The sequence below is a fragment of the Mustela nivalis genome, assembly GCF_964662115.1.
Source record: "Mustela nivalis genome assembly, chromosome: 3".
Lineage (NCBI taxonomy): Eukaryota > Metazoa > Chordata > Mammalia > Carnivora > Mustelidae > Mustela > Mustela nivalis.
The window spans coordinates 119,846,724-119,874,306 of NC_139022.1; the positions used below are offsets into that span (position 1 = coordinate 119,846,724).

At 53.3% G+C, this 27,583-nt stretch overlaps 1 protein-coding gene across 2 annotated transcripts in view; it reads right to left on the minus strand.

Moving 5' to 3' along the window:
- NEURL1B (neuralized E3 ubiquitin protein ligase 1B) overlaps window positions 1-18,517 on the minus strand; it is a 38,799-nt gene extending 20,282 nt beyond the window's left edge. For both annotated transcript variants that reach the window (XM_082723220.1, XM_082723219.1), the window contains exons 1-2: window positions 18,313-18,517; window positions 212-757 (exon numbers count right to left, since the gene is read on the minus strand). In XM_082723220.1, coding sequence (XP_082579346.1) covers window positions 212-757; window positions 18,313-18,343 — 577 coding nt within the window. In that variant the 5' untranslated portion in view covers window positions 18,344-18,517. The remainder of the gene's footprint in view (window positions 1-211; window positions 758-18,312) is intronic.
- Window positions 18,518-27,583: the final 9,066 nt, after the last annotated feature.

Consider the following 27,583-nt stretch of genomic DNA (forward strand, 5'->3'; position numbering starts at 1 on the left):
TTGCAACTCAAGTTATTTAACCTCTCTGTGCCTCAGTTTTCTCATCTGTAAAATGAGTGTGGCAGGTTGTGGTAAAATAATGAGAAGTTAAAAATGTGTAAACTGCTTAGAACAAGGCTTGGCAAAGTGAGCCCTTCCTGTTTGTGAATATTGAAAAAAATACACGTCCATGAGCACGGAGAACCATTGCCTGGTCTGGCCCGCAACCTACCGAGGAGCTGCACCTCATCGGTGATGCCGTAGACGTCGATGAGCGCCCAGAGTGGGCCGCCCACGGCCACGCCGCAGTGGAAGAGCACGGGCTCGCCGTCATTGACGCTGTAGAACACGCGGCCGTGGCGGTCCGCCCAGTAGGCTAGCACGGTGTCGCGCAGCGCCAGGTTCTCGGGCAGCGCCTTGGCCCAGTAGCCAGGCCGCGTGACAAGGTCGGGGCAGGCGTACTTGGGGATGTCCTGGGCGCTCATGAGCGACGGGTCATGCGCCGTGAAGCCGAAGCGCAGCGCGCCGCTCCAGCCGGGGCGCACGGCCACCAGGCGCAGCCGCACCTGTTCGTACAGCCGGATGGGCCGCTGCGTGAACGTGACGCCATTGCAGAAGCTGTTGCGTCGAGTGGCCCGGCGCGAGTGGCCGTCCAGCCGCACGTTCTTGCCTTTCGCCTGTGCGTGGAAGCGCGGCGCTTCGCCCAGCACCGGGCGCCGCTCGGGGCCGGGGCCGCAGCACGGCCGGGTGGCCAGGAGGCGAGCCGGCGGGCTCGGGTCTGCGGGGAGAGACAGACAGGAGGGTGAGGGCCCTTCAGAACTCCATGAACAGTTTCGTCTTTTTAAAAGTCATTTCCTTTTTAAATTCCATCTTAATTCATTAATAAACTCTGAGTAGGTTCCAGCTACCGCCAGCCTGCCCAAGGCTATCACAACAAAGTCATTCTATGCTGTGACTCCCCCTCTTTCCCCCCCAACCCCCGCCCCCAGCCATTTACCCATAGAAAATGAAGGCATTCTTTATAAGCAAGGTTGGCTTTTCTAGAACATGCACTGTTGAGGATTCATTTCTAAGGGAATTTTGCCCCAGAGGACCTGGAGAATCTCGGGAGGGTCTTGGTTCAAAGGAGCGGGCTGCTGGCCACAAACTCAGGTGGCTGAGATTTGAGGTGGGGGCTTCATCATTTCCACCTGTCCTCCTCCATCCCCAGGGCAGTTCCTGGGAGACGGCAGGGTGGGGAATTACTACACAAGTCTCTGCTGCCCATTCACATCAGCAGCTGAGTACAGTTTTCATGGCAAGGGCTTATAAATCGCAGGCAACCCCTGGCCCATAGTGGTCTGCAGTCATGGGAGAAGAATAGTCACCTTGGGAAATGAGAGGCTGTTGTGGGGACCACTCCTCCCACACCCAGCCATGGGGCTCACTGCTCTCTGGGCATATTGTTGGGTTTCCACTGAGACAAAGGGGAGCGAGGACAGGGGAAAATGAAGAGAGGTGTAATGATGAGCCAGGGAAGTTATGGTTCCCCTCCCCAAGCCTGTGGGGGAGGTAGAAAGCCCTGTTGGGAAGCTGGAGGCCCCTCTCCAAACAGAAGCCAATAATCCCCAGAAGACAGAATACAAGGACAGAAGCCAAGGTCCTGCAGAAGGAGAAAAGAAAAGAATTTAAGGGACTCTAATCATTCGTTTAACAAATCTTTAATGAGCACGTAGTGTTTTAGCCAGGTACCATGCTAGGCATCGGAAATACAGTAGTATCCAAGAAGGATGAGGTTCCCACTCTGAGGGAGTGGACATTCTGGGGCAGGGGTCAAAGTCAGACAAGAAGTAAAACGTACTCTACCTGGTGGGAAGCGTGACAGAAATGCAATCAGGAAGTGGGGAAGAGAAAAGTACTAGGTTCACAGAGGGCCTCTTGAAGCAGTGACTTTGAGCAGAGGTGAAGGGATTGAGCCATGAGGGTAGCTGGGGTGGGGGATGGGGGGGTCCCTTCCAAGTAGGGGCAAAAACCAGTGCAAAGACCCTGAGGTGGGAATGAGCTGGTGTGGCTGAGAAACAGCAGGGAAGCCAGCGGGGCTGGTGTGAGCAGGTGTGGGAAGTGGAAGCAAATGAGAGCAGAGCTGGAGCGGGGAGGGGGGGAAGGGGAGGAGAGGCCCTGGTTGCTGCTTGTTTTTTAAGCCAATTTACCACAGTGAAAGGGATGTTACTGGAGGTTTCTACCAGAGAAGTGATGAGGCTGCAGAGGGGACTGCTGGCAGGGAATGGGCAAAGGAACTGGGGGCTAAGGACAAGGCTACTGGATTATTCCAGGCACAGATGATGAAGGCTGAGATTGGGAGGTGGGGAGGTACCTGGCAGAGTGGCGAGAAGGGGTCAGATTCTGGATATGTTTTGAAGGTAGTAGAGATTGCGAATTTTGAGGTTGTAATAAGCAAGGAAACATTCCATATACTAGCTTTGGGTGGTTAATATAGTCGATAAATAAGACCTAATGGATACTTGACGGGGAAGCAGAGAGGTGGTGAGGAGGAATAGGGAGATACTAGGGTTGGATCCTGGAGGGCAGGGGCTTTTTCATTTCATCTTTGATTCTCCCTGTGTCTGCCAGGCACACTTCAGGCACTGGATATATCCCAGCCGCTGCCTCTCTTTTAGAGCTAGAGCAGACCTCAGAAATCCTCTTCTCTGATAAGCCCATTTTTCAGATGGGGAAATGGGCCCAAAGAAGGAGAAGGGCCTGTGGAGTTCAGGGTCAGTAGGGGTCCGGGCAGACCACCTCTGAGGCAGGAGACAGAATGGCAGAGTTTACTTCCACCCAAGGGGGATAAGGAGAACATCTTTTGCTTATAAGCCATGTCGAGCCAGGTTTCTGATATTTGCAACCCAAACAGCCTTGATTGATAGTAACCTTGTATGGGGCAGCAGGGAGAGGGGGCTACGAAGGGCCTTCAGCAGAGCAGGCTGAAAGGGAGGGGCTCCCTGGGCAGCAAGGAGGGTGAACCCCGAGCCATACTGCGGGCCATCTCCAGAACCACAAGGATAAGAGCAAGGGCCGGCTGGAGAGCTGTTTCGGGGACAAAAATCAAGCAAGTCGAGAAGTACAACTCCAGTGTAAACCAAGAGAGGCCGCCCAGGGACCACAGAGCCCACGTTCTCCATGCACGCTGTAACCTTGTGCAAGCCACCCAGCTTCTCTGGGCTGAGACTTCCTCCAGTGTCCACAGGCTGAATTCTCCCCAAGGTCCCCATAGCTGGCACAGTCTCCAGGAAACACTAAATATGACCACAGATCAAAAGCACTTCTGAGCACCAAAGCCCACAAGCCACGGTTATGTTCCTCTCCCTAACATCACTGCTCTTTCCCCAACCTTCTCTTTCAGGGAATTTCTTTACCCAACAGCTTGAGAATCCTAGTAGATGTTCTTTTAGAGGGACCTGGTGGTTGAAATGAACGCTGGCTGGGGAGACACCCTGCTTTGTTCCTACAAGGGGAAGTTTCCTGTAAAACCAGCTATATGTTAGGACAAAATACAGCCAAGTGACCTGCGAAGTTTACATACTTGTTAAATCTTGATTATACGATCCAACTTCCTTTAGGGAGTGAGGGATAAACACTCTTTCTACCCGCTCAGAATCCACTGCCCTGACATGAGGTAAAAAGACCAGAGTGAAAGTGTCTAAGAGGATGTGTTATTTATACAAATTGAAAATGCTTAAGGTGAAAGAACAATAAATAATCTCCCAATTGTACATCGCTGTCTGGTTTTAGCTGGGCTCGGGGAAAGTGGCTTCCACAAAAAACAGAAGTATGAACGCGGGCCTCAGGGACTCCACAGAACATCCTAGTTTGGAGATGTCAACAGAAAACCTGAAGTTGAAACGCCACAGCCATGTTACAGAAAGTTCAGCAGGGAAGAGAAAAATACCTCCTTTCTCTCTCCCTTCGCACCCTAACTCATGTGGCATTTTCCATGGTCTCTATCTGGCCCTTCTCCATGGAAGGGCTGCTGGCTGTGCCCTGCCTCTATGCTGTGCCTCATGCTAGAAGTCTCCTGGGACATGGGATTGTAGCTACTTTTCAGAATCTTCACCTGCAGGATTTTCTAGGTGAGAAACAAAGCTCCTGGCAGCAGAGACCCTTCCCCTCGGCTGCGAGAAGCTGTGTTGAGATGTAGGCCCAGCAGCACCTGATCCCAAACCAGCGTTCCTTCCTCCGGTCCCAGCCTGCTTCCGTAAGCAGCACGCACGTACTGAGTACTAAGTAGTCCCAAGCATCTTTTCCAACTTCCCTGCAGTCAGAGCCCACATCCAGTTTTGCTTCCTGCCTTTTTTTTTTTTTTTTAAGATTTCATTTATTCATTTAAGAAAGAGAGAGAGCACAAGCAGGTGGAGAGGCAGAGAGAGACAGAGAGACAGAGAGAGAGAAGCGGACTCCCCCACTGAGCAGGGAGCCTGACACGGGGCTTGATCCCAGGGCCTGGAGATCATGACCTGAGCTGAAGGCAGACGCTTAACCATCTGAGCCCCCCAGGTGCTCCTGCCTTTTTGTTTCTTAACTCGACATTATATAAAAACTATTTTCCCCGCATGGCTCCTGGAGCCTCCCAGTGCTCAGGTTTCATGGCTGCGAGAGCCAGAATGTCCCCCACCTTTCCCCTCCTGGGATCACTTCAGCTGTTCCCCCAAATGGCTGAGTCTGTGGGCACAGAGGTTCCTAGCTGCTGGCACCAGCACCAGATTCAAACGGGCACACTGTCAGGGGCGAGAAAGCCTTTGGCCAAGAAGAGGCCCCCACACCATGTCCGGAAACAGGCCCCAGGCCCCTGTCCTTCCCCGGAAGGCTGAGCACCCGCCAGCCGTGTGGGGGTGCCCACTACGTCCAGGGAGCCCCTGCTCTTCTGGTCAGGGAATCCGACCTGGGGACTCTAAGGACAAGGCAGTGCAGAGGTGGTCTTGTGCGGTGGGGGCCCAGGAGACTGCTGCAGGAGCCCATCCCATGCGTAGGAGGGAGCAGGAGACATTCCTGGCCCAGCCTCACAGTTGACCAAAGGCTGCTCCAGCCCTGCCAAGACCACAGGGGAGGGTCTTTCCAGCATTTTGTCAGGGAAGCAGTGCCTGGACTCTAAACGTAGGGGCAGGAGCGCCTGGGCAGCTCCATCATAAAGTATCTGCCTTCGGCTCAGCTCATGATCCCAGGGTCCTGGGCTCCCTGCTCAGTGGGAAGCCTGCTTTTCCCTCTCCCACTCACCCTGTTTGTGTTCCTTCTCTTGCTGTGTCTCTGTCAAATAAATACAATCTTTAATAAAAAATCAATAAGCATAGGGGCCGTGATTGGGGGGGGGGGCACACTGAGTGGCTATGGACAGTTAGGGAGGACAGGACTCTATTCTGACTAAATAAATGTTGCCACTGCCCATCCTTGGACAAGTCCTTGGGTAAGACAGTGGATGGAAGAGCAGCTCAGGTGATGGCTATGTGCTTTTCCCACGTCCGTCCTTTAGACCGCCCCTCCTGGCTCTGGGTTCGAGCCTGAGCTTTGCTGCTGATTTGCCTGGGGGCCCTGGGTGGTCACGTCACTTCCCAGCGGTGCAGTTCTTCATCTGGAATGCTGTGTGACCTTGGGCCCGTCTTGGGCTGCTGAGAGGCTGGGAGAGCACAGAGATCGGGCAGAAATCCTGGCATATAGTAGATGATCACTGAACGTTCCTTTCTTTCCCTGTGGGAACAGCAGATCCAACTCCTGGGGGAGCCCTTCATCTCCGTCTCTCCCAGAGTCTCATTTTCTAAATCTCCGTGTGAGAGGCAGCTAAAAAGAATACAGGTTTGGAGTCAGACAGATGTGGGTTTAAATTCTGTTTTGTCATTTTATAGTGGTGTGATGTTAAGGTCCATGCCTAACTTCTCTGGGTCTCCCCGCCCAGACCTCCAACGCTGGCAGGAGTCCTCCCCACCCTGCAAGACCGCTGTGAGGAGTTTTGAGTTGGCAAGCTAAGTTCATCAGACACGATGCGTGGCACGTAGTAGGTGTTCACTAAACACGTGGTCTCTCCCATCAGCCACCTTACTTTGTTCCTTTGACAAGAAAAGGTTTCTAACGTCCTCTGACATCAGAGAAGTCGACCTGTAGGTCTGGGGAAATACATCTGGACGTGTTTCTCCATGGAGGGCTGGTGACCTTGACCAGGAAAGGCCTCTTAAAAACCCTGGGGTCGCCTTTCCTTAGTGTCCAAGGACAGGAGCCCACTTTTAAGCCATCCCAGCAGTGTCCCAAATGTGCCTCGCTTGTTGCCCCAGCCCAGCCTCTCCATTGATCTAAAAAGAGCCTGAGCAAATGGCATTTATGGCCAAGAGGATGACAGGAAGCAACACCCCAGCTTCTCTGGCCGCTGAGATGACAGCTTCCAGCGTGCTGGCATTCAGCAGATGGCATTCTGGCTGAAATTTTCAGCAGATTCCACTCCACAGGGAAAGGGAATCGCCAGCCAGGAGAATGGTCTATTCTGTACCCTCCTTTCACACGCAGCCCTTTACTGAACCCCTGTTACGGGCCGGTGATTGCCTCTGTTTATTCGATTTAGACTCTGGGATAACCCTGCAGGATCGGTTTTACCACCTTCGTTTTCCAGAGGGGAAAACCAAGGCTGCAAAGCTGGGCAGTGGCAGCAGAGGGCCAAGCCTAGGCCCTTCCATACCCCATCCCTTCTCCAAAGCAGCCCCCTATAACCACTGGAAGCAAGTGTCCTGGCCCTTGTGAAGGATGATGAAAACTGTATAGGCCTCTCTCCCCCGAAAAATACCAACACTCCATGAACACAATTTGGCATACAATTTCAGGGGCTTCCTAGACTCCTATGACCTCTAGGCTCAGACAGTATACCTCCGGTGAGAAGAGGCTGGTTCAAGTGACATTTGTCCAGGTCTGCAATTCAAATCAATGCTATTGGCAACATGGTCTGTGTGTGTGTATGTCCTTTACAGAGGAAAACACAAGGCCAGTATTGGTAAGGCTTCCCTCCACCCAAAGCCAGACAAGAATATGTCTTCTCTGGCAACATGAAGTACCTTTGCCATTGGTGGGTTTGAAAGCGGGCTAGGAAAAAAATAACCAACGTTCCCTCACCTCTGCCAAATGGGGCAGTGACTGGCACCCACGAGACAGATGCCAGCGTAATGGGACTTTGTTCTCTGTTTCAGAGAACCTGGGAGGCCAGGATGGAAGGGGGCCAGCCCACACTGGTAACTGCCACCCTGCTCCTCCCCTTCCTTTTCTTTGCAAACAAAACCTGGTCACCCCAGCACAGCTGGGAAGGCCCCACACTCCTGTCAACACCTACGAGGAGGCTGGGGAGGGAGGCCGGAGGTCACGCGACACGGCTTGTTGGGAGCAAAGCCTACTCCTTCCAGGCCTAAGTGGCAGCCCTCTTGGCTCAAGTGGGCTCAGATGCACCGAGTTCCCAGGGGGTGAGGTCATCCCAATGCCCCCATGAAGTGTGCTCAGTGGAGTCAGGATTTTCTAGCCCATTCTGACCCTCTGCTGGGCCTCTTCACTTAGGTCTCTTCCTGATAAACTGCCCCAGGAAACTCCAAGCCCCAGGAAATTCCCAGGGGCCAGCTCCCCTGGTTAGGGTCCCACTGCCAATTTGGGGCAGGGAGCCGAGGGAAGTGCCTTCATTCTCTCTCAAGTACATCACTTCCTCCTTCATCTGACTTTTCAGGAGCACGCACTCCATGCCAGGGCCTGTCCTGGCTGAGGGGGCACATGCACTGACAAGTCACACACAGCCCTTGCCCTGTGATCTGAGACTGGCTGAGGGGCAGACACCGACACCAGGACTATGCAGGGTGGGTGGTGGGCAGGGCTGGGGCCGTGGGGATGCTTCTCAGAGCAGCCATGCTACAGGACTGAGGCAGAAGTGGCTAGGAGGTTGATAGGGTTGGAGAATTGTATTTGATGCAGAGGGAATAGCACAGGCAAAGGCCTGGAGGTGAGAATGAGTGTAATGTACTTAAAGAACTAAAAGGAGTGTAGGGCAGAAGACAGAGGGGAAGTTGGAGCCAGAGCCTGGGGCTGCATCACAAAGGGTCTTAAAGGCCATGCAGAGGGGATAAGTTCCTCAAGAAGGCTCTGGGGACCACGGAATTGTTTGGAGCAGGGAGGAACCCTGAGGATCCACCTCTCCAAAGAATGAGAGTCAAGCCCAGCTTCTTCCCATAGAAACTTCCTCTCTCTCTTCTCAGCCTATCAAAATGACCTAGCAGAGCAGGAGTAAGAAAAACAGTTCCGGTTTTGAATGTTGCTTCCAACTGCTGGTACGGTCCTGCCCCTCGGCACCTGCTTCTCCTCCAGGCAGCTCCTGGCAGTGGCCTGGTGATAAGCTGGCTGAGTCCACCAGCTTTCTCCTTCTCTCTGCTGGGAGGACAGCCTCTCCCCTAGCCTGGGTGGGGCCCGGCTGCTCGGCCACTCACTAACCTGCAGGGCTCCAGCCTGATTTTTTGGAACCATAGATCGACTGGTCCTGCTTCTCAGGCCCAAAGCAACACTGGAGGAGAAAGCCCTCCTTGAACCGCGCTGTTGTGGCTCCTGGAGCCAAGGCGGTGTTCTTCGCAGGCCCCACGGCTGGGCAGTGTTGTCTGGCTCCGAGGAGCAGCGACCTGCCTCTGTGGCACACCACGTGTGTGCTGTGGGCCTGCTGCGTGGCCCCTCTGCCCCTCACCACCCGCTGCCAGGTGGCTCCCAGATGACAAAACCGAGGCCCCTCTCTTGATACCCTCACAGAGGCCACCCAGCTTTCAAGGGCAGTGTCCGCTTTCGACTCTGGTCCTGTCTGACTCCAAAGGCTGCGCCTTTCCTGTTTCATACTTCACTCCACCCCCAGGGTCTCTTGCTTTTCTCCTGACCTGCAGAGGGGAAAAGAGCTAGACTACGTCCAAGTAGCTTAAGCCGCCTTCTGGTGGGAGCAGTGGAGGGATGCCCTGGCTTGGTCTTGAGGAGGGGTGGGGGGGGGGGGGGAAATGTCATCAATCAGCTTGTTTTGAGCAGCTCAAAGGCCAGTTTGGCGGAACTTGAGAGGAACAATAAGCAGCATCTAAAAAAGGAAAGCCGGTGACTGATTACAGCTGGGGGGGGGGGTGTTAGGGGGGGTTAGGAGTTAGAGATGGGCCCCCTGGGGCCCAGAAAAGGAATTGGGGGTGGGACTCGGTCAGAGAGACAGACCTTCCAGGGGACAATGCAGAGACTACCATCGGCTCTGTGCTCCCCAGACCTCCTGTGGTCCTCCTTGGGGAGGCGACTGCTACCAGACCCAATGAGGCAGGGAGGCTCAGAGAGGTTGGGAGAGCTGCCGGAGGCCACACAGCCAGGACATGGTGTTGTTAGCATCTGAACCCAGACCAGCCTGGTTCACAAGGTTAGGGAAGAGAGGGCTCTGGCTGCTTCAGGCAAAGTGTAGAAGTCATCCCTGCATGGAAGGAGCAGAGCACAGGGCTTGGCATACAGCAGGTCCTCAACTAATGTCTCCTTCCCTGCCACGTTTGGCTCTGAGGCCCGCAAAGAAGTGACTCTGAAGGGTGCCTCTCCCACTCTGCTTCCCCAGCTTTTCTGTTTCCCTCCACCTCCTCCGCCATGCTGACCGTCCTCCAAATGAGTGAGAACTGAGGTTGCTGCAGAAAGCCTGCATGGTTCAGGTAAACAGCTGGGTCAGGACTGGACTCTGACGTGGATCCAAAACCCATGCATGCTCTTGACCATTCTTCAGAATGGCTTCTCCAGCCAACCAGTGGGTGTTCTAGTGATCTCTCACAGGGACCTGAGAGGAACAGGACGACTGGTCCTATTGTTCCTCCCGACCCTCCATCTCAGCCCACCTATTTCAGGAGCACAGCTTCCTCGCCTTCATGGAGTCCTTGTCTTGTCTTCTCACGGACTTCCCTATTTATTCCTCACCGCCTCCCTGTAAAGGAGGTATCATCATTCTCCCCCTTTTAGAGATGAGGAAGTGGAGGCTCAGAGAGGGACATGACTTGCCCAGGGTGACCCAGGATAGATACAGAACTATTTGAACTCTAGGCTTCCTCTGAAACCAAGGCTCTCTCCAGCACCTCTCCTGGGATTCTGGCAAAGAGCTTGTCTGTAATTGCTGTGTGAACAGCACAAAGCTCAGGTCCCCAGTGTCCCCATCTGCCAGATAGGAGGCAGGTTCCGATCACTCTCTGGTCCTAGGAACAGAGTCCCTGGGGGGACTTTGTCTGCAGAGATGAAGGTCTGGGCCATCCTCGGAGTCAGGGAAATTCCACTGTCCCATCTCCTGACCTTGAATTGCCCCGAACCTTGAGGGGAAGGGAAGCTCTTCTGTGGAGTGGAAAGTTACCAAGCCGACCCATCTTGGGAGACACAGGGTACGCGTGTGCCCACCCATCTCTTAAATCCATCATCCTTTGGGAAAAAGGAAAGAAAACACGTGCCCAAGGGATAGAATTGTAATATAAACAATGTGTAATGTTGAGGATATAAACAGAGCACACTTGTGAATAGCTGTGGGCACCCTGCCCAGGGCCAACACTGCCCCCGACACCCCCACCCCACCCATTTCCCCACATGGCTTACTCGTAAAAGCACTTTCTCCCCACTGCACGGAGGTGAGGCATGAGGCCAGCTGAGCCTCAGTAATAAGAACGAAGAGAGAAAAAGGGACAAGGGTGAGTTGGGCCTGATGTCCAAGGACAACAGTCCCAGACCCCAGCGAGGGCAGGTGGCTGCATCTTTCTGTGTCCCAGTGTCTGAGCCATCAAATGGGCCAAAGAACTTCCAACCCGAAGAAACGGCCGAAGGATGTTATAAAAGAAAGACTGAAGGGGTCTGCAGGTGTTCGGCAGATGAACACAAGAGAGCATCCCCGTAAGACCCCAGGGGACCCCTGGAAGAGCATCCCCCTGGGATGGATGAACAGTTCATCCGGGGTCCATCTGACACTCAGTTGCCACCACAATGCCCACATCAAGTCCCAGCCAGGCTAAACGCCAGTGCTAAACACCTCACTGCCCTGCAGACTGCTTCCACAGTTAGAAGGTTCTTCCTTTGGTTGAGCTCAAATCTGCCTCCACATGAAGGCCCTGCACTGGTCCCGTCTGTGTTTGGTCTGTGGTGCCCTTCCGCATCAGGTCTGCTCTCTGACTGCAGGGATCTGCAGAGAGCTCCCAGGCCATATCGCTAGGAATTCTCTACTCCCCTGGGGATGACACGGGCCTCGATTTGCAGTCTAGAAAGCCCTCAGGACATCAGCTGTCTCCTGACCTGCTTTGAAAGGGGGTTGGAGAGCTACACATCAGGCTTTGGGGAATATCAGCTGGGGTCCCCTTGGTGAGCCCATAGGCCACTTAGAGACCATCCCACCCCACATGCCCAGAGGCAGGATGTGAGACAGACACCTAAGGAGCTGGTGAACAACCAAAACCAAATGTGTCAGGAGGCTTACAGATTTCTGCCTAACACCACGAAGGCTTCCGGGCCCACCTGACCTCCCACCCTGACTTGCCAGTCATAGTCCCAGACGGACATCCTCGCCTTCTCAAAGCGATCATGCTGGACTCCTTGAGCTGTGTGCCCTTGGGCAAGTTACTCTCCCTCTCTGTGCCTCTCTGCTCTCTCAACAGTCATAAGAGAGTAACAACAGTAGCTGTCTCCTGAGGCTTGTTCTGAGGGTCAAATGCAGGGACCTGCTCATAACAGTGTCTGGCACAGACCAGCTGTGTGACATTAGTGTGTGTCTTCTGGGTCTCTCTCCCCCAGGAGCACAGGGCTCAGTGCAGAGCAGGGGCTGGTTTCCCCCGTGAGTACATAATCCTAACAGGCACCCCGTGGGAGCACTCACTATCTGTCAGACGCCCTGCATGCCTGTGAAGTGACATCATCACCCCCTTTCTGCAGAAAAGAGAACCCAAGCACAGAGAGGTCAAGTTGCTTGTCCGACTAATGCAGGCATGAAGGGCCGCAGCCTGTGCTGTCACCATTCTCTGCCGAGAATGACCGCACAGTCCAGAGACACGACGCTCCTCACCTGCAGGAAAGCCTGGGTGCTGGGTGACCCATACCCTTGCTGACTGATGGCTGGGTGCTGCCTGGCCCTCTGGGCAGGCAGGGCCCATGAGTGGCTGGGCTCAGGGGAAAGGGTGTGGGCGCACTGTGACACCTGCAAATGACAGGTAGGGGTGGCCAACCACAGGCCAATGGTTACCAGGCAGGAACCTCAGAGAAGGGGTGCAGAGATCAAGTTCACTCTTCTCCAGGGCCACCAAGTCTACAGGCCCTGGGTGTGGTCGGGAGGGGTGAGGAGTGAACAGGCAGCTTCATTCTGGCTGATGTGACAGAAGTAATTCATCTTCCCAAGGACAAAAGAGGTGGGAAGAGGCACTTGCAGGCAGGACCTGTTGACAGGGGTGGGGCTCAGGATGAGGACAAGGGGCAGCAGCCCCAAGAGGGCGCAGGGCGCCATGCCCTTTAGTGATGGAGAAGAAGGAGCTCTGGGGCTGGGCAGGCCTGGGGTCAGATTCCACTCTGCCACTTCCTGGCTGCCAGTCTCAGGGCACAGCTCCTTTCCCCTCTGAGCTCAGTTTCTTTATCTGCGGAATGGGAGACTACTTCTGGAGGGCTGCTCCTGACCGGTGAGAGAGGATGAACTGGATAAAGGGCCTGGAATGCGGCAAGCCTGTGGGAGTTGTGAGCGCTCTGCTGCGGCCCAGGTGAGCGCTCACTACCTACAGGGCTGCACCCAGGCCTCCTTCCTTTGCCCTCCCCGCTTGAAGCGCACACCTGGCTTCTGGGCTTCTATTTTAAGCCCTCATAGAGCACTGCAAAGTACAGAAAGCCCTTTGGTCCAAAAGAGGGCAGAGCTGACTCTTGTCTGTAGGGAAGATTAAACAGCTCTGATGGCCAAGCCCAGTGAAACTGCATGCCCCTGCTGACAACTTCCGCACGTCATCCCGGCAGGGAGCGCGGCAGCTAAGAAATCGAAGCCTCCTGACTGCGGGCTGGCCTGTAAGAAACCATCCGCTCCTCTGACACGGCTTCTGCCCACCGCTCTATCCCCATGGGCCACTTCTACTTACACTGGAACCCCCAGAAGGCCACAGCTCCCCACGTATGCCCCTCTCTCCCTCCGCTCAGGCCTCTGCACACCTAGCCCCTCTATCTTGAACAGCTTTGCTCATTTCCTTCTCTTGGCTAACTTTTCTGCTTTCTGGTCTCACCAGACAAGCACCTTCTCCAGGAAGCCTTCCTGCATCCTGCTCTGGGCTCTCATGGCCCCCAGGGCCCCCCTACCCCACTTACAGTAACTGCCCTGTCCTTGCTGATCTTTCCCACTCATGGCCCCCCAGAGCCCCCCTACCCCCTACCCCACTTACAGTAACTGCCCTGTCCTTGCTGGTCTTTCCCACTAGACCTTGAGTCCCTAAACCCAGGCTTAACCCCAGGCTCAGCAGAGAGCCCAGCCTGGAGGTCTGTGAACAAATGGAAATGGTAAAATGCAATCTGCCACGAGTCTTCTCATCAGAAATCTGGTGTCCCAGACAAAGCTGGAGAGGCCTTGGGAATTGCGGCTGTCAGTACATGCGAAAGGGATGCCTCCCAATACAGCCCTGGGTTCAAGGCTCACAATCACCTGGACCGGGCTTTCAAGGCAGAAAATGAAGGGCACCGGTCATTCGTCCCCAACCAGGAACCCCAGGGGCAGGCTCAAGTCCTCTCTTTCCACAGGGCAAAGATAACCATGACCGTGAAAGCCCCAGGCACTGTGCTAAGATCACCTGCCCTTTTCCATTTAATTCTTGCCACCTCAACCATGAGGGCGCTCCCCCTATGGCCCTCACTTCACAGTGAGGAAACTGAGGCACACAGAGGGAAGCACCTTGCCCAGAGTCACTCTACTGAACAAAGGCTGAGCTGAGATTTGAAGCCGGGCACCTGGACACTAGGGTCCCTGCTCTAGACCCAAATACCAGATCCCCGCTGCTGTGGACCAGTGAGTGGTCGCCCCACAACTCTTCATCGATGGGGCCCCATGGAGCCCAGCACACACACCTGTAGGCACAATGGAAACAAAATCTATGAAGAAAAATTCTCCTTACTACCTCAATGCGCTTGATTTTTTTGTTTGTTTTGTTCTATTCTATGTCATTAAATTTTTTAAAAAGCTGGTCATGCATGAGCCACAGTAGACAGACCAGTTGGTCTGGTGGCCAGGCTTTGTTTGGGGCCCTGGGCCCCCCATGCCCCCTCTCTGAGGCGGGGTTTGCAGCACCTTGTGTTCTCCGGGATATAACCAGCTACGTGTCCCGTTCCTCTTCCACTAGAGGCCAGCTCCACGGGGGCCTCTGGTGGCTTTCATCCCATTCACAGCTAGACCCCTGGGGCCTGGCACACGACAGGTGCCCCCAAATGTCAGTTAAATGAATGAGGATGCACACTCAGGAAAATGCAGGGCAGGACAGACCCTGGGAGTCACTCTAGCCTGGGCACATGGCCCCTAAGGACAGATGTTGCCTGCCTGGAAAATGGGGCTAAATATAGTCCTCCTAAAGAGTTGTTACAAGGATTTGTGGGTATAGTCCTTGACGTAGAGCTGGGCACAGACCAAGGTCAACATACTTCTCTCACTCCAAGCTCCAGGATGCCTAACTATTGAACTAACACTAAAAAGGGCCATTGACTTGGTCAAGCATGGACCAACTTAATGATTAAACCCAACTGGCAGTTTGAATTCAGTCTCTTCTCCAATCAGAACTGTGGGGGAGCCCTGGAGGCGCGCTGGCGGGAGGGTTGCAATGCGTCAGTGAGAGAAGGGGGGAAGGGGGAGAGCCCCATTGCGCTGGAACTCCATCCTCCCCGAGCTCCATGTGTTTACTTTTATTTTTATTCTTACAAACCCCAGAGCAAGGGAACAGGGTCCAGAGAAAAGGATCATGTGGTATTAGGAATAAGGTCTTCTAAACCCAGCTTTGCCTCTGCCGACCTGTGTGAGTTGGGTCAAGTGTCTGAACCTCTCTGTGCCTCATTCTCCTCATCCATAAAATGGAGAAGCATGGCACCTTACTCCACAGTACTGAACTGCAACTAGAAAGACAACGGGTGACACACACAGTAGGAGCTTGGCAAATGCAAGTTCCGGCGCTGGCTCCTGGACATTTCTCTTTATAGGGCATTCGTTACTGATGCCCTTTGTAAAGACTGTCAAGGGGCTTCCCACATCGATCGTAAAGGACACTCCCTTTCTTTGGCATGTCATTATTGCACACAGTAATATGACAGAGTCACTTGGGCGCACCCGACACAAGTTATCTGAACCATGGATTGGGAGGGTACCACACCGCTGGAGAAAGAATGTAGAACTTCGGAGCCAAATCAACCTGGATTCCAAACGGGGGGAGCTGTGTGAGCTGGGATGAGTCATTTTATCTTTCTGAGCCTTGGTTTCCTTATCTGTAAATGGAGATGATGATCCTTCCCTCGAAGGGCTGTTGCAGACATTAAATTCATTCATTCATTCAACAAGCATGTACTGAACATCTGTGTACTAGCCCCTGCTCCAGGTGCTGAATTACAGCCGTGAATAAAAAGACAAGATCCTCCCTGGGGAGACAGGTGATTAAACAGCTATGTACACACACACCGTGTGGCCCACAGTGATCATGCTAAGGAGAGACACCAAAGGGGAGAGAGCAAGTGGGGCATGCCGGAGGCAGGGCAGGGGAGGTTATGGCAGGACCCACTGGAGCAGGTAGGTGAAGGAAGCGAGGGGGAAACCACGTGGAGGTCTGGGGGAAGAATGCTCCAGGCAGAAGGAGCAGCAAGTGCAGGAGCCTTAAGGAGAAGCATGCTTGGCATGTAAATGAAGCCACATATGCAGGAAGCCTGGCATGGAATCCAGGTGCTCAGCAAATGCCAGCTCTCTATTTCAAGTCCCATAGAAGGAACCCCACGCATGTGTCCTTTTCCTGAGAACGAAAGCACAAGGATTTCTACAGGGCAAGACTGAGCCAAGTGTTCTCTCAGCCTAAGACGCAGGCAACATGTGAGCTCTACCACTGGTTTTTGAGTGCCTGCCAGCCACTAGGCGCTGGGTTGGGCAACCAGGGATACAAGATAATCAAGACATGGTTTTTGTCCTCAGGCAGCCTCGAGGCTAGTTGTGGAGAGGGGTGACGACGATGCAATGTGGTCAGATGCACAAGCAGAGCCATCAGAAGGTCTCTAGGTAGCAGAGTGAAGGGGATTGGTGTGGGTGGTCAAGAAAGGCTTCCTGGAGGAGGTGACAGCTAAGCCAAATTTTAAGAAATGCACTAGACAAGGAAGGATATTTCAAGTGTGGGAAGCCTTGTGTGCTGATCACAGAGTTGTAAAAAATGGCATAGTGTGTGTGAGAAACTAATGACACTCAGGCGGGAAAACAATAAACGGCCCTTCATATCCTCAGTACCGCAACCTGATGTGCCTCAGAGCTCCAGCTCTGTCCCCTTCCTCAAACTCAGGGCAAGCATCAGCCCCAGTGGAGAGTTTTAATTTTTCACACTTAGCTACTGCCGTGGGAAAACAACCTTAACCCCGGGCTCTTAGCCCGGGGGGCCCCGTTCACAGAGCAAGAGCCCTGTGGGATGGAGAATATATAAATCGCCAGCTATTTTTAGCCTCCCTGGCTGTGGCTGTGTCTTCACCCACCCTAGGGCTGACCCACAGGTGGCAGATTGGATTTTTTTTTTTTTTTTTTTTTACTAGAACAGCATAAATATTTTTAATTAGGAACTCTTACAAAGGGGACCATGCTGCAGCCAGGTATCTGTGGCTGGGAGAGTATCTGCTGCCATATTGACCAACAGGCCTAGACACCCCCGGGGCCAGGTGGCTGGGTCCTTCCATCCCCATCCAGCCAGTATCCCTGCTCAGAGGAGGTGGAGGCCCCTGGTCCATAAATGGACCTGGGTTCAAATCCCACCTCTGCCTCCGACTACCTGATGATCCTCTGCTGGTGACTTCACCTGTCTGAGAATATGGGGGTTTCGAATGCAATGGCCCTAAAGCTGCCCAGAAGCTTATAAAGTAAGAGCTGGCTCCTCTTCCACAGGCCAGGCTTGGGAATCCCAGGCACAGCATCCTCCATTTCCATACCCCCCAGAGGAAGAAACAACGAATTTTTGGATATAAAGCCTAGAAGGGGAGGTACTATATGGGAGTGTTAGAGCACAGACCACTGATATGTCTCTCTCCCAAAACCTCATACTTAATTTGCACAGCAGCCGACTTGCTTCCCCACTGAGCTGGGCCTTTGTACTTTAAAAATACACAGATCTCTCACTTTCTGCCTAAAAGATGCTACCGATGCCCAGCTTTAAGCCAAAATAAAGACTTTTTCTAAAGACCGGGGTGTGGGGCTGACTGACATGGGGCCCAACCCAGACTCACCCCCAATTAGCAGTGTGACCTTGGGCGAGTCATTTCTCTTCCTCTGAGCCTCAATATCTTTATTTGTAAAATTGGGATAAACATCTTAACAAAGAAAAACTGCTTTGCATGCCGTCTGGGCCCTGGGGTGTATGCAAAGTGCCAGACAAGGAGCCCCCAGCGCAGTGATCCCAGTGATCGGTTACCACCAGGTATTCTCTAGCAAGTCCTCCTCTGCTCCCTACTCCCACCTTCCCACCTCACCCCCATCCCCTTACTCTGGCCCCGGAAATTCTAGGGTGATGTCAACTAGGGGGCAATGCGCTCTGCAGTGGTGACTCCGAGGGACTAGAGAGCCCCCAATTGAGCGGACACCAGAGGGGGGCGCAGCCGGGGTGCGTGTGGGAACATGGCCAAACCAAGGCAGCATGTGCCGCGGGGGCGCTGGCGGCTGGAAATTGGGGTACCCCTACAAGCGCCCCCCACTATCAGCAGCTGCAGTCTCGGCACAACGGGTGGTTTTGGGCGTCGGAAGCCCTGGGGAGCCCGACTCCAGTCACGCCCCAGGGCGCCCCGGGCTCCCTCCTCAGCGCCCTCGGGCTGAAACAAAGGCGAGGGGGCGAGCGGCATCGCCCCAGCGGCCCCTTCGCGCATCTGGCCAAGCAGAGAGAATGAGGACTGGGGTCCCCAAGGTAACCGGGACGCGGTACCGGTCCTCCCGGAGCGCAAAGCCCAGCCAAGGGGCGCGCGCGGAGCCGGGGTCCAGGAGGCACCGCTGACTCCAGCCCGCTGCGCGCCGAGGGCTCCAAGTGGGTGGGGTGGCTCTCCGGAAGTCACCCAGCAGGTCCCCTGGGGAGAGGAGAATCCCAGCGCCCGCCTCCCGGGCAGGGCTCCCCGGCATACCTGGCAGGGTCCTGTGCACGGTGTTGCCCATCGCTGCGTTGGGGCGCGGCGTTGGCGGCGGCGCGCGCGGGGTGCACGGAGGCTAACAACCCGGTGGGCCGGGGACCCGGACCAGGGTCGGGCTCCGGGGCATCGCGGCTGCACGAGCGAGCCGGCGGGCAGCAGCTGGGGCGGGCGCCTGGAGGGAGGCGGTGGCAGCCGAGGAGAAGGCGGAGCCAACCGGCCCCAGCCCGTTGGCTCCGCCTCCACCGCCGCCTCCCGCTGCCTCCAACCGTGCAGGCAGAGGCGGGGCGGTGGCCGCCGCATCTTTTGAAAGTTTGGACCCGGCGGCGGGAGCAGAACCGCCGAGCCTCCCGCTCTCGCCGCTCCCGCGCCCGGGACAGGAAGACGCGCTGGCAGTTGGGTGCCCTCGGGGTGCCAAGCCTTTCACTCATTTCTTCCAACACTTGGATAAGGCCTAGTGTGTGCCTGGCTCTCTTCCAGGCGCTGGGCCAAAGGGGGCCAAGCCTTCACCCTGGCGGTGCAGTTATGCGGAGTGCAGGGTGCAGGGGCTGTGGATGTACACAGCAGGCAGAAGGTCACCTACTTGAGGACAAGTCAGTCGGGGTGACCGTGGTGGAGGTGTGACCACGGACCTCCAAAGGTTGAGAGGAGGGAACATATTATAACACTTATTAAGCGCATGCCAGGCACTGTGCTGGACATTTTAAGTACAGATGAGGCATGTGAGTGGTGAAAACCGAAATGACAAGCATTTTTTTTTTAATTTTTAATTTTATATTTCTTTTAAGAGGCTTTTTTTTTTTTTTTAAGATTCATTATTTTGAGAGAGAGAGAGAAAAAGAGTGAGCTGGGAGAGGGGGAGCAGGGGGAGGGGCAAAGAGGGGGAAAAGAGAGAGAATCTCAAGCAGACTCCCTGCTGAGCAGGAGGCTGGGGCTCCAACTCCAAACCCAGAGATCATGACTTCAGGGGAAATCAAGAGCTGGAAGCTCAAATGACTGAGCCACCCAGGCACCCCAAAATAAAAAGCAATTTAGATCACACAATATGATGATCAAAGCCAGCAAGAAAATAAGATAACTGTGATATAGTAACTTTGTTTCGGGGCCTCAGGGAGAACCTGGGGCACTCCAGCTCCATCTGAAGAAACAGCAAGGAACCAGCCATGGGAAGAGCGGAAGAGCATATTCCTTGCAGAGGGAGTAACAGGCATTCCTCATTCATCCATTGATTCATTCATTCATTCACCCCACCAGTATTCTGAGCAGCTCTCCTGTACCGAACCCAGATCAAACTCAGTGGGAAGTGAAGCCTGCTAGTTCCTGCCTTCACTGGGCTCCATTTTGCAGATAGGAACACTGAGGCTCAGGATGTGCAATGAGTTACCCAAGAAGACCCAATTCTCAACCATTTTTTTTCCCCCAAGTTTACTTTCCATGCTCTTGTATCTTCTGTGAAATATATGTTACTATCCCCACTTTGCAGATAGGGAAATTGAGGGTCAGGGAATGGAAAAGAGGTGCCCAAGATTTCCCAGCTGGTAAGGGCCAAAACTGGCCTGGAGCTATACGAATGAAAGGGAGGCATCTAGTACAGAACCCCCCGGGTCTGTTTCTCCAACGCCTTCTGCCTAGGATTCCTGACCCATCCCAGAGGGTTCTCATTCTTCAAGGTTAGCACAAAGCTTCCACCTCTGGGAAAGCTTCTCTATACCCCACCCACCCTGACTCAGTATGTCTGCACATGAAGTTGCCTTCTATTTGAGTCACTAATTTCTCATCTTACAGGTGCTCTGTCAGTTACTTAATTTTTAAACACAAGTCCTGTTCGGGAAAGGTACATTGGTTCAAAATACCCTCAATGCGTATGAGCTTGGGACGCATATAGAGGTCAGAATTACCACCAAAGAAGCCAAGGAAATTTTCCTCATGCAAAGCAATGTGGTGCAAATGGGATTTTGTGACTAAAAGGGTCACCAAGGGAGGGTCACAAAGGGTGAGTGCAAGGAAGGTTGGTATAAACAGACCTTTTAAAGGTCACTTTCAGAGCATCCAAGTAAGCGCTTGTGTTGTGCAGACCACAGTACACACTTGGAGCAAATAAAGCCTCAACTGCCCCAATGCTGTACAGATGGTCCCTGCAGAGGAGACACAGTGTGCAGTGGCCAACTGACATGTGTATCTAAAAGGGCCGTGTTTTAGCATCTTGGTCCCTGTGAATAAGATCCGCTGTGCAGGGCCACCTGGGTGGCTTGGTGGGTTAAGTATCTGCATTTGGCTCAGGTCATGATCTCAGGGTGCTGGGATCGAGCCCCATGTCGGGCTCCCTCTTCCTCTGCCACTCCCCCCGCTCATGCTCTCTCTCTCTCTCTCAAATAAATAAATGAAATCTTTAAAAAAAATCTGTGGAAACTAAAAAAGCACCCCCACCCACAAAGCAGATGATGGGGACACTGGCGTCAAAGCCACACATGGAGGGTTTGAACCAAATAGTTTCTTGAAATTTGTGAGTAGACAAAGGCAGTCTTTCCAAATTAATATCTTATATAACATTATTTAAAATATGTATATCTTGCTAAGGAAATAACTACTGGAAGTAGACATCTATTTTATCTTCACCATTTAAAGTTTATATTATTCATCTTTATTGTGCATCTTCTCATTGGGGGACGAGGGATTGCCCTTACCCTTTATATGAGTTGCCTTATATTTGTGAATGTACTGCCGTCGCTCACTCCTCTGAGGTCTGTCTGCTCTTTGTCCTGTCCCTCAGTTACCATAGCTGTTACCCTTGCATCCACTCCACTGGCAGATGGGAAGCCTCCTGTGGGCAGGACCCAGCTCATAGTCCCTTTGAAATCTTCAGTGCTCAGCACAGGGCTGGTATACACAGATGCTCAGTACACCTTTGAATAAACTGAAGACGGAGATGCATTGCTCTGAACTGGAAAAAGAAAGGGAAGAAAAGAAGAAAGGGAGGGAGGGAGGGTAGGAAAGAGGAGTGAAGGAAGGGGAATTGGTTGATAGTAGCCCGGACCCTGGTGTGATCACTAGTGATACACGTGGGGGGAAACAAGCGAACAAAATAGGGGTGCGTTCACAGAGGTAAAGTCTCTAGAATGAAGCAGGGGCTTGCTGCTCCAGTGCACACGGATTGGGCCATTGGAGGAGAAGATGCTTTGGCTCTGGGTACCATAATTGAGAAGCGAGGCAAAGCTGATCCACAAAGGTGGGGAAGGAGGCTTTGGGAGAGAGTGATCCCTGCCACAAGGGATGTACAAACAGAAGCAGGAAATAGTGGAAGCATCCTTAGACTTGGGCAGCAGCCTCTGGTCATAACCTCTCCTGGCTTTGAATTTCATGCCCCCTACCCCTTCCCTTAATCACACCCAGACCCCCACAGACTCTGCTTACTCTCCCTGAGCACCAGAACCCGTACTTGGGCTGCATGGGCCCTTGGGTGGGGCTGACTCTCTTAATAGTGAAGTGTTGGCACAGCCTCCCAGGGCAGTGGGTAGAGAGAGGAGGCCCTGGCCAGGCTGACTGGCATCACTCCCACAGGGCTTGCCCTGGCAGGCACGGCCCCATGCAGTAGGACACAGTCAGGTGCACCTTCTAAAAAGGGCACACACTGAGCTTGGGGCATGGGGGGGCATGTGTGTGAAAAGACCCCTTCTTCCAGGGAACCGAAGGGTGTTTGCCTGCAATCCTGCCCACCACTCATTCAAGAACACAAAATCCGGGTTGCCATCAAACCACAAAGCTGGGTTTTTAAACTGCTCCCTGAAGGCTCTACCTTTCAGTAAACTCCGCCTATCAAACCCTTAGTCCCCGGCCCCAGCAGGTCTTCCCCTACAACAGCAACGTTTTTCAGTGCCTGGTTACAATGCAGCCACTGGGGAGTGGTCACCAGGCTGTGCCCTGTGAGTGATCCTCTTCGCAGTCTAACGGTGTGGTCATTGACACAATTCCCACCTTGCAGGAGAGGAAACTGTCCAGTTCACACAACCAGGAGGAGGCAGAACTCAGAGGGTTCTCTGTTCTCTTTTTTTTTTTTTTTTTTTTTTTTTTTTTGCAGAAGAGGATCAGGCTCAGAGTGATGAGGCCACTTGGCAAAGCTGTCTCTGTTTGTGTGGAACAGAATCCGCTGTGCGTTACCCAGCAGCCAAAGCAAAAAGGGAAAGAGGCTTGTCCCATGCTCTCTTCGTCCTGTTGCCTTGCAGATTCACAGTTGGTGCTCGACCCAGTGCCAAAGCGGAGCTCTTCCTTGGCGCGTGGGAAGGCTGATGGGCAGAACCTTCCTCCTCAGTTTGCCCAAAGACACCTCAGCAGTGTTCTAATGGCCATCAGAAAAGACCAAAGGCTGGCCATTTCCTGGAATCTGGCAGAGGCAGCTCTATTAGAGGCTAGGGTCATAGGGGCCTGGAGCTCAGCTTTATCATAAGACAGGGATAGAGCTCAGATACTCTGAAACATATAATCATTTTGAGTATGTCCCATGAGCAAGGCAGGGGCTAAAAGGGAATTAATTGATAATTCCAGTAACTTGCATTTACTATGCTGTTATGGTGGTAATTATGACACAGGAATAGCTAACATTTATTGAGTCCCAAGAGCTGTTCTAAGTCCTTCAGATGTATGAAGCTCACAATAGCCCTAGGCAGCGGTACTATGAATATGCCCATTTTACCGAGAGGGAAACTGAAGGCCAGAGAGTGTAGGTAGCTTAGCCACCCACACACAGGCAGAGAACAGTGTGACTGAACACAATGGGTCGATTTATGTAATCCCCATAATAACCCTACCAGATAGGGAGGGAGCTAATGGGTAAGGTATTTCATCCCAGTCCTTGTATTGGTTGCTTTTTAAAACCTTCATCTCCATCCTATGGGGCCTTCTGGGAAGCTCAGAGAGGTGAACTGGGCCTCACACCAGGATGGGGACCCAGCCCACTCTGACCTCAGAGTCTGTGCGCCCCTCCTCTTGGCCCCTCAGGTAGCTGAGAGATTGCAGAGCCCAGCCCAGCCCACCTAGAGCAACCAGCAGGCAGGCCTATGCTGACCCATTTTCAGGGTCCAATGCCCAACCCTGGTTTGCCCCTGGGAGAGCCCGCTGCTCCCTGCTGACTTCCTGGAGCTCTGGCGAACCCACCTAGGAGAACACGGACTTCCAAAGAAAAACTGGAGTAACAGATTGTAAATGGCTCCAGAGTCCAGGTTCATATTTTAGCTTAGCTACTTACTACCTGGGCAACCTTGAACAGGCTGCATCTCCTCTCCGTGCCTCAGTTTCTGCATCTGTAAAATGGAATGGATAGGAGCCCTCACTTCATAGGGTAATTGGAAGAGGAGATGTGTCCATGATCGTGGCCTGGCATATAGTAAATGGTCAGGATAGGTGAGCTTGGGAAGGGCTCGTCTTTCTCTCTGCTCTCCCACTCCTGGACTCACCCCTGCAAGCCCACAAGCTGGCTGCAGCCCTTTTCTGCCCCAAACCCTTTCCACTGCAGAGAGGATCCAGGTGGGGCCAGGGCAGGCTGGGTTCAAGTCCTGGTTCTGTCTTTTCCTTGCTGGGTGACTCTAGGCAGGTCATTTCATCCCTCTGAGGCTTTAACTCCTTCTCTGTGAAATGGAGAGATGATCTGCAAGCAGCCCAGGCCTGGCCAGGCACACGAGACCCACGGCCTCCTGCCTATGCTGTCTGCTCACTCGGGGCATCTGCAACCTCCAGTGCCACAGACCCTCCCGTCTTGTGGCTGTGTGTCTTTGTAGTTACTAAACCTCTCTGAACATCAGTGGCCTGATCTCTAAAGTGCGGATGGTAATAATGCCGACCTAATAGGTGATAGAAACTTTCAGTGAGATTGTCTTTGGATTGCCCTTAGCACAGAACAGGTGCCCAATAAATGTTTAATGAATGCATGGACAGACAAATCCCAGGGGCGGGAACTGGGTCTCACTCACAGATCATGAGATGTTGGCCAAGGGTTCAGGCCTTGGAATCAGGCAGCTGGGTTCATTGTCTGGCTTCCCTCTTATCTAGTCATGTGACCTTGAGTATCTCACTCAACTTCTCTGTGCCTCACTTTCCTCATTCATAAAATGGGCTAATAGTTCTAGCCTTATAAGATTGTTTGGAGGATTCAATCCTTACATGCCAAATGCTTCGAACAATGCCTGGCATGTGGCAAATAATAAAAGTAATCCATCCTCGTTATTCATTATTAATTTTCGTTATTCCTGAGGTCAGCTGCTCAGCGAAGAGGCACGTTTTCCTAGAGGAGGGGAATAGAGTGGGGGACTTGGGTGGGCCCTGTGGGGAAAGCTGCCTCTCTTGGCCCTGAACGTGGCAGTGTCTCCATGTCTTGGGGCAGCTCCTCTGGACTGGTCCAGGTTTGGGGAACCTGAGCAAGATCGGAGGGGTAGTGCCAGCCTGGGATTTATACGAGGAGCAGGGCCCATCTGGGGCACCGGGACGCTTGGATGCCTGTTGTCCTATGGCCTTTCTGGCAGGCTTGGCAGCCCTTAGCCAGCCCTGCACTGGCCCAAAACATCAAAGGAGTCCCAGAGGCCCCAGGGCCATGTGGAGTGGCAGCAGAAACCTGAGGTGGGGAGCCCAGGTTGGCAAGGAATTGAAGCAGATCGGGGCCGTAGGCAGCTGGGACATGAGTGTCCTCCTAGACCACATCTTAGTGTGCCGGGTCCTGTTTGTTCAGAAGGCAGGGTGCCTTGCACCACTGATGGGTTCAGGTGGGCTCTGGAGTGGGGAGGGGGTGCGGGGCACAGATACAGGGCTTTCTCCAGCTCCAGCAGGGGATGATGCAGAGGGGAGAATCCCACTCTGGGTCCTGGCTCAGGTGCCCACCCAGTCTGCTATCACCTGGCTAGGGGGTCCCTGAGCATGTCGTGTGCCCACTCTGAACCTCAGATTCCTCATCTTCCCAGCTGCCTGAGGTTAGAATAGGCTCATTTTTAGAACAAGATTCAGTGTAAAGCATGCCTTTCCTCTAAAATGTTTGTGTAGTATAAAGCAAGATTCAAGGGCATTGCCAGGACCTTGGTGACACCGATATAAGGCTGGAGAACAGAGGCAGACCTGGTGGGGCAAGAGGAGTAGGGGGAAGGACGTAAGCCAGGGGGCCACAGCAGGTGCAGCAGGTTACGGTTAAGGACCCTGGGGCAAGCTGGCTTGGGTTCAAAACCCCCATTCTGCCCTTCTTTGGCTATGTGGCCTCTGGCAAGAGACTTTCTTCACTGAGCCTCTGTTTCTTCCCCTGAAAAATGAGAAGGGTGGGAGGGTCTGTATCCCTGGTTAATAGGAAAAGCAAATGAGGCCAGGTGGCCCTTCTGTCGCCTCAGTGCCTGGCAGGGAGCCTGGCACAAAGTGACCCTTTTGCTTCAGGAACCATCACTACTGTCCCAGGAGGAGAAGGGCTGGGGTCTCAGCCTGCTTTCCATGCTGAGGGACTCTGCTTCTATTTAGGGATCCGTGGAAACACCCAGGCGATGCTGGAACCTTCTCACTGTGGCCTGGCTTATGCTCTGAGGTTTCTGTCCTTCATCACTGCCTGTGCGACTCGAGGGAGATGTCTAGGCTGTGTGGCCAGAGTTGCTCTGGCACTGACTGGGACTTGAAAAGGCCAGGGTCAGCTCAGGGCTGTAAAGTCTGCTCAGTCTCCTCATCTGTAAAATGGTCAAGAATAAAAATCAGAGTTGCAGGGGATCCAGTTGTGAGGATCAGATGAGGCTCGAGTGGACTGTGACATCCAGGCCATGGGTATCTCAACCCCACAGATGGACATGCAGAGCCAGGCTGGCAGCCCAGGCTTTGGTCATATAGACCTGGGTTCAAATCCTGACTTTCCTTCTAACTTGCCCTGTGACTGATGTCTTACTTGCCTTTATGTCTCAGAGCAAAGGGACTCCATGATGGGCCAAACTCTGGGGAAACAGGGACCCTGTGAGAATGCAGGCCATCATCGCTCATCATTGCTTCCTAGTCCCTGCTGGCTCTGGCCCTGGGAGTACATCTCGGGAGGGCTCTTCGAAACACCATCCCACATGCCCCAAGGGCACCTCTCCTGTGCCAAGCCCCAGTCAGAAGCTGGAAGCCCCAGCATGAGCGGCTGCTCCCATTGAGCCGCTGGCAAGGACTGCCCATTGCTCCTCAGCTGGTTCCAGAGAACTGGTCAGTCAAGGTGAGGTGGCAAGAGCTGGGGTCCTGGGTTAGTGGGGGTGGTGACTGGGAGGGAGCCGCCATTCTCCTCCAGTGCCCAGAGCTGGTGGGGATGACCTCTCTGTGGATACCCAACTCCGGGAGCTCCGGGAGGACTTCGCAGTTCACAGAGCCATTTTCCTGTCATGGCCTTTTTGCCCATTTCGCGGCGAAGAAATGGAAGCTCCAGGAGTGAAAGATTCGTGGAGGTCACATAGCTGGACATGGAGGACTCGGGCCCATCCTGGGGACCTTACAGCTGCGTCCCTCCATTGCACTGCCCTCTCACTTGCAGAAAGAAGAGGCTCCGTCAGTTAAAAGGAAGGAGCCAGTGAGAGGAGGCGTGAGTGTCTCCAAGAGCCAACAGTATCCACCAGCTTGGGCACTCGCTGGCTGGGAACCTTGGGCTGGCCAAGTGACCTTTCTGTGTCTGTAAAATGAGGTAAATAATGCAAACTCCCTAAGAGGGTTGTGAGGGTAAATGAGCTAGCAGACCTGAGGCATTTACACCAGCTCACAAATGCCCAGAGACGTTGGCTACGCACTGCGTACACCAACACGAAGTCACAAATATCTCCTGCTACAGCGGGGTGTTTAGCAGCCGGGTGTCACTAACAGAACCTTACCGAGCTCCTGGCCAGGATGCTTCCAAAGACGTTAGAGTCACAGGAGAGTAAGTAAGAAAAGCTGAACACAGCAGCGTAAATTCAGAATGATGTCAAGCTTGTAAAAACAAAATAAGCAAATACAAAATTTGTATAACAACAAGATGAAAGGAAATGCATCAAAATATGACCAGTGATTATCTCTGAGCAATAGGAATATGCGTGTTGTTTTTCTCCTTTTGTCTACCTGCTAGCAATTTCTAAATATTCTCTAATGAACATGTATAAACCTTCTTTAATGGAGAACTAATGGAGAATTCAATAAATTACTTTTCAAGAACAGAGTTTTATCTGGGAACTGAAACGCTGCCTGATCTGTTCTTGGCACGTTGGCATAGATTGGGTACCAATTTTCTAGCAACGAGTTGGATGCTGTGGGATGGGAAAGTGAT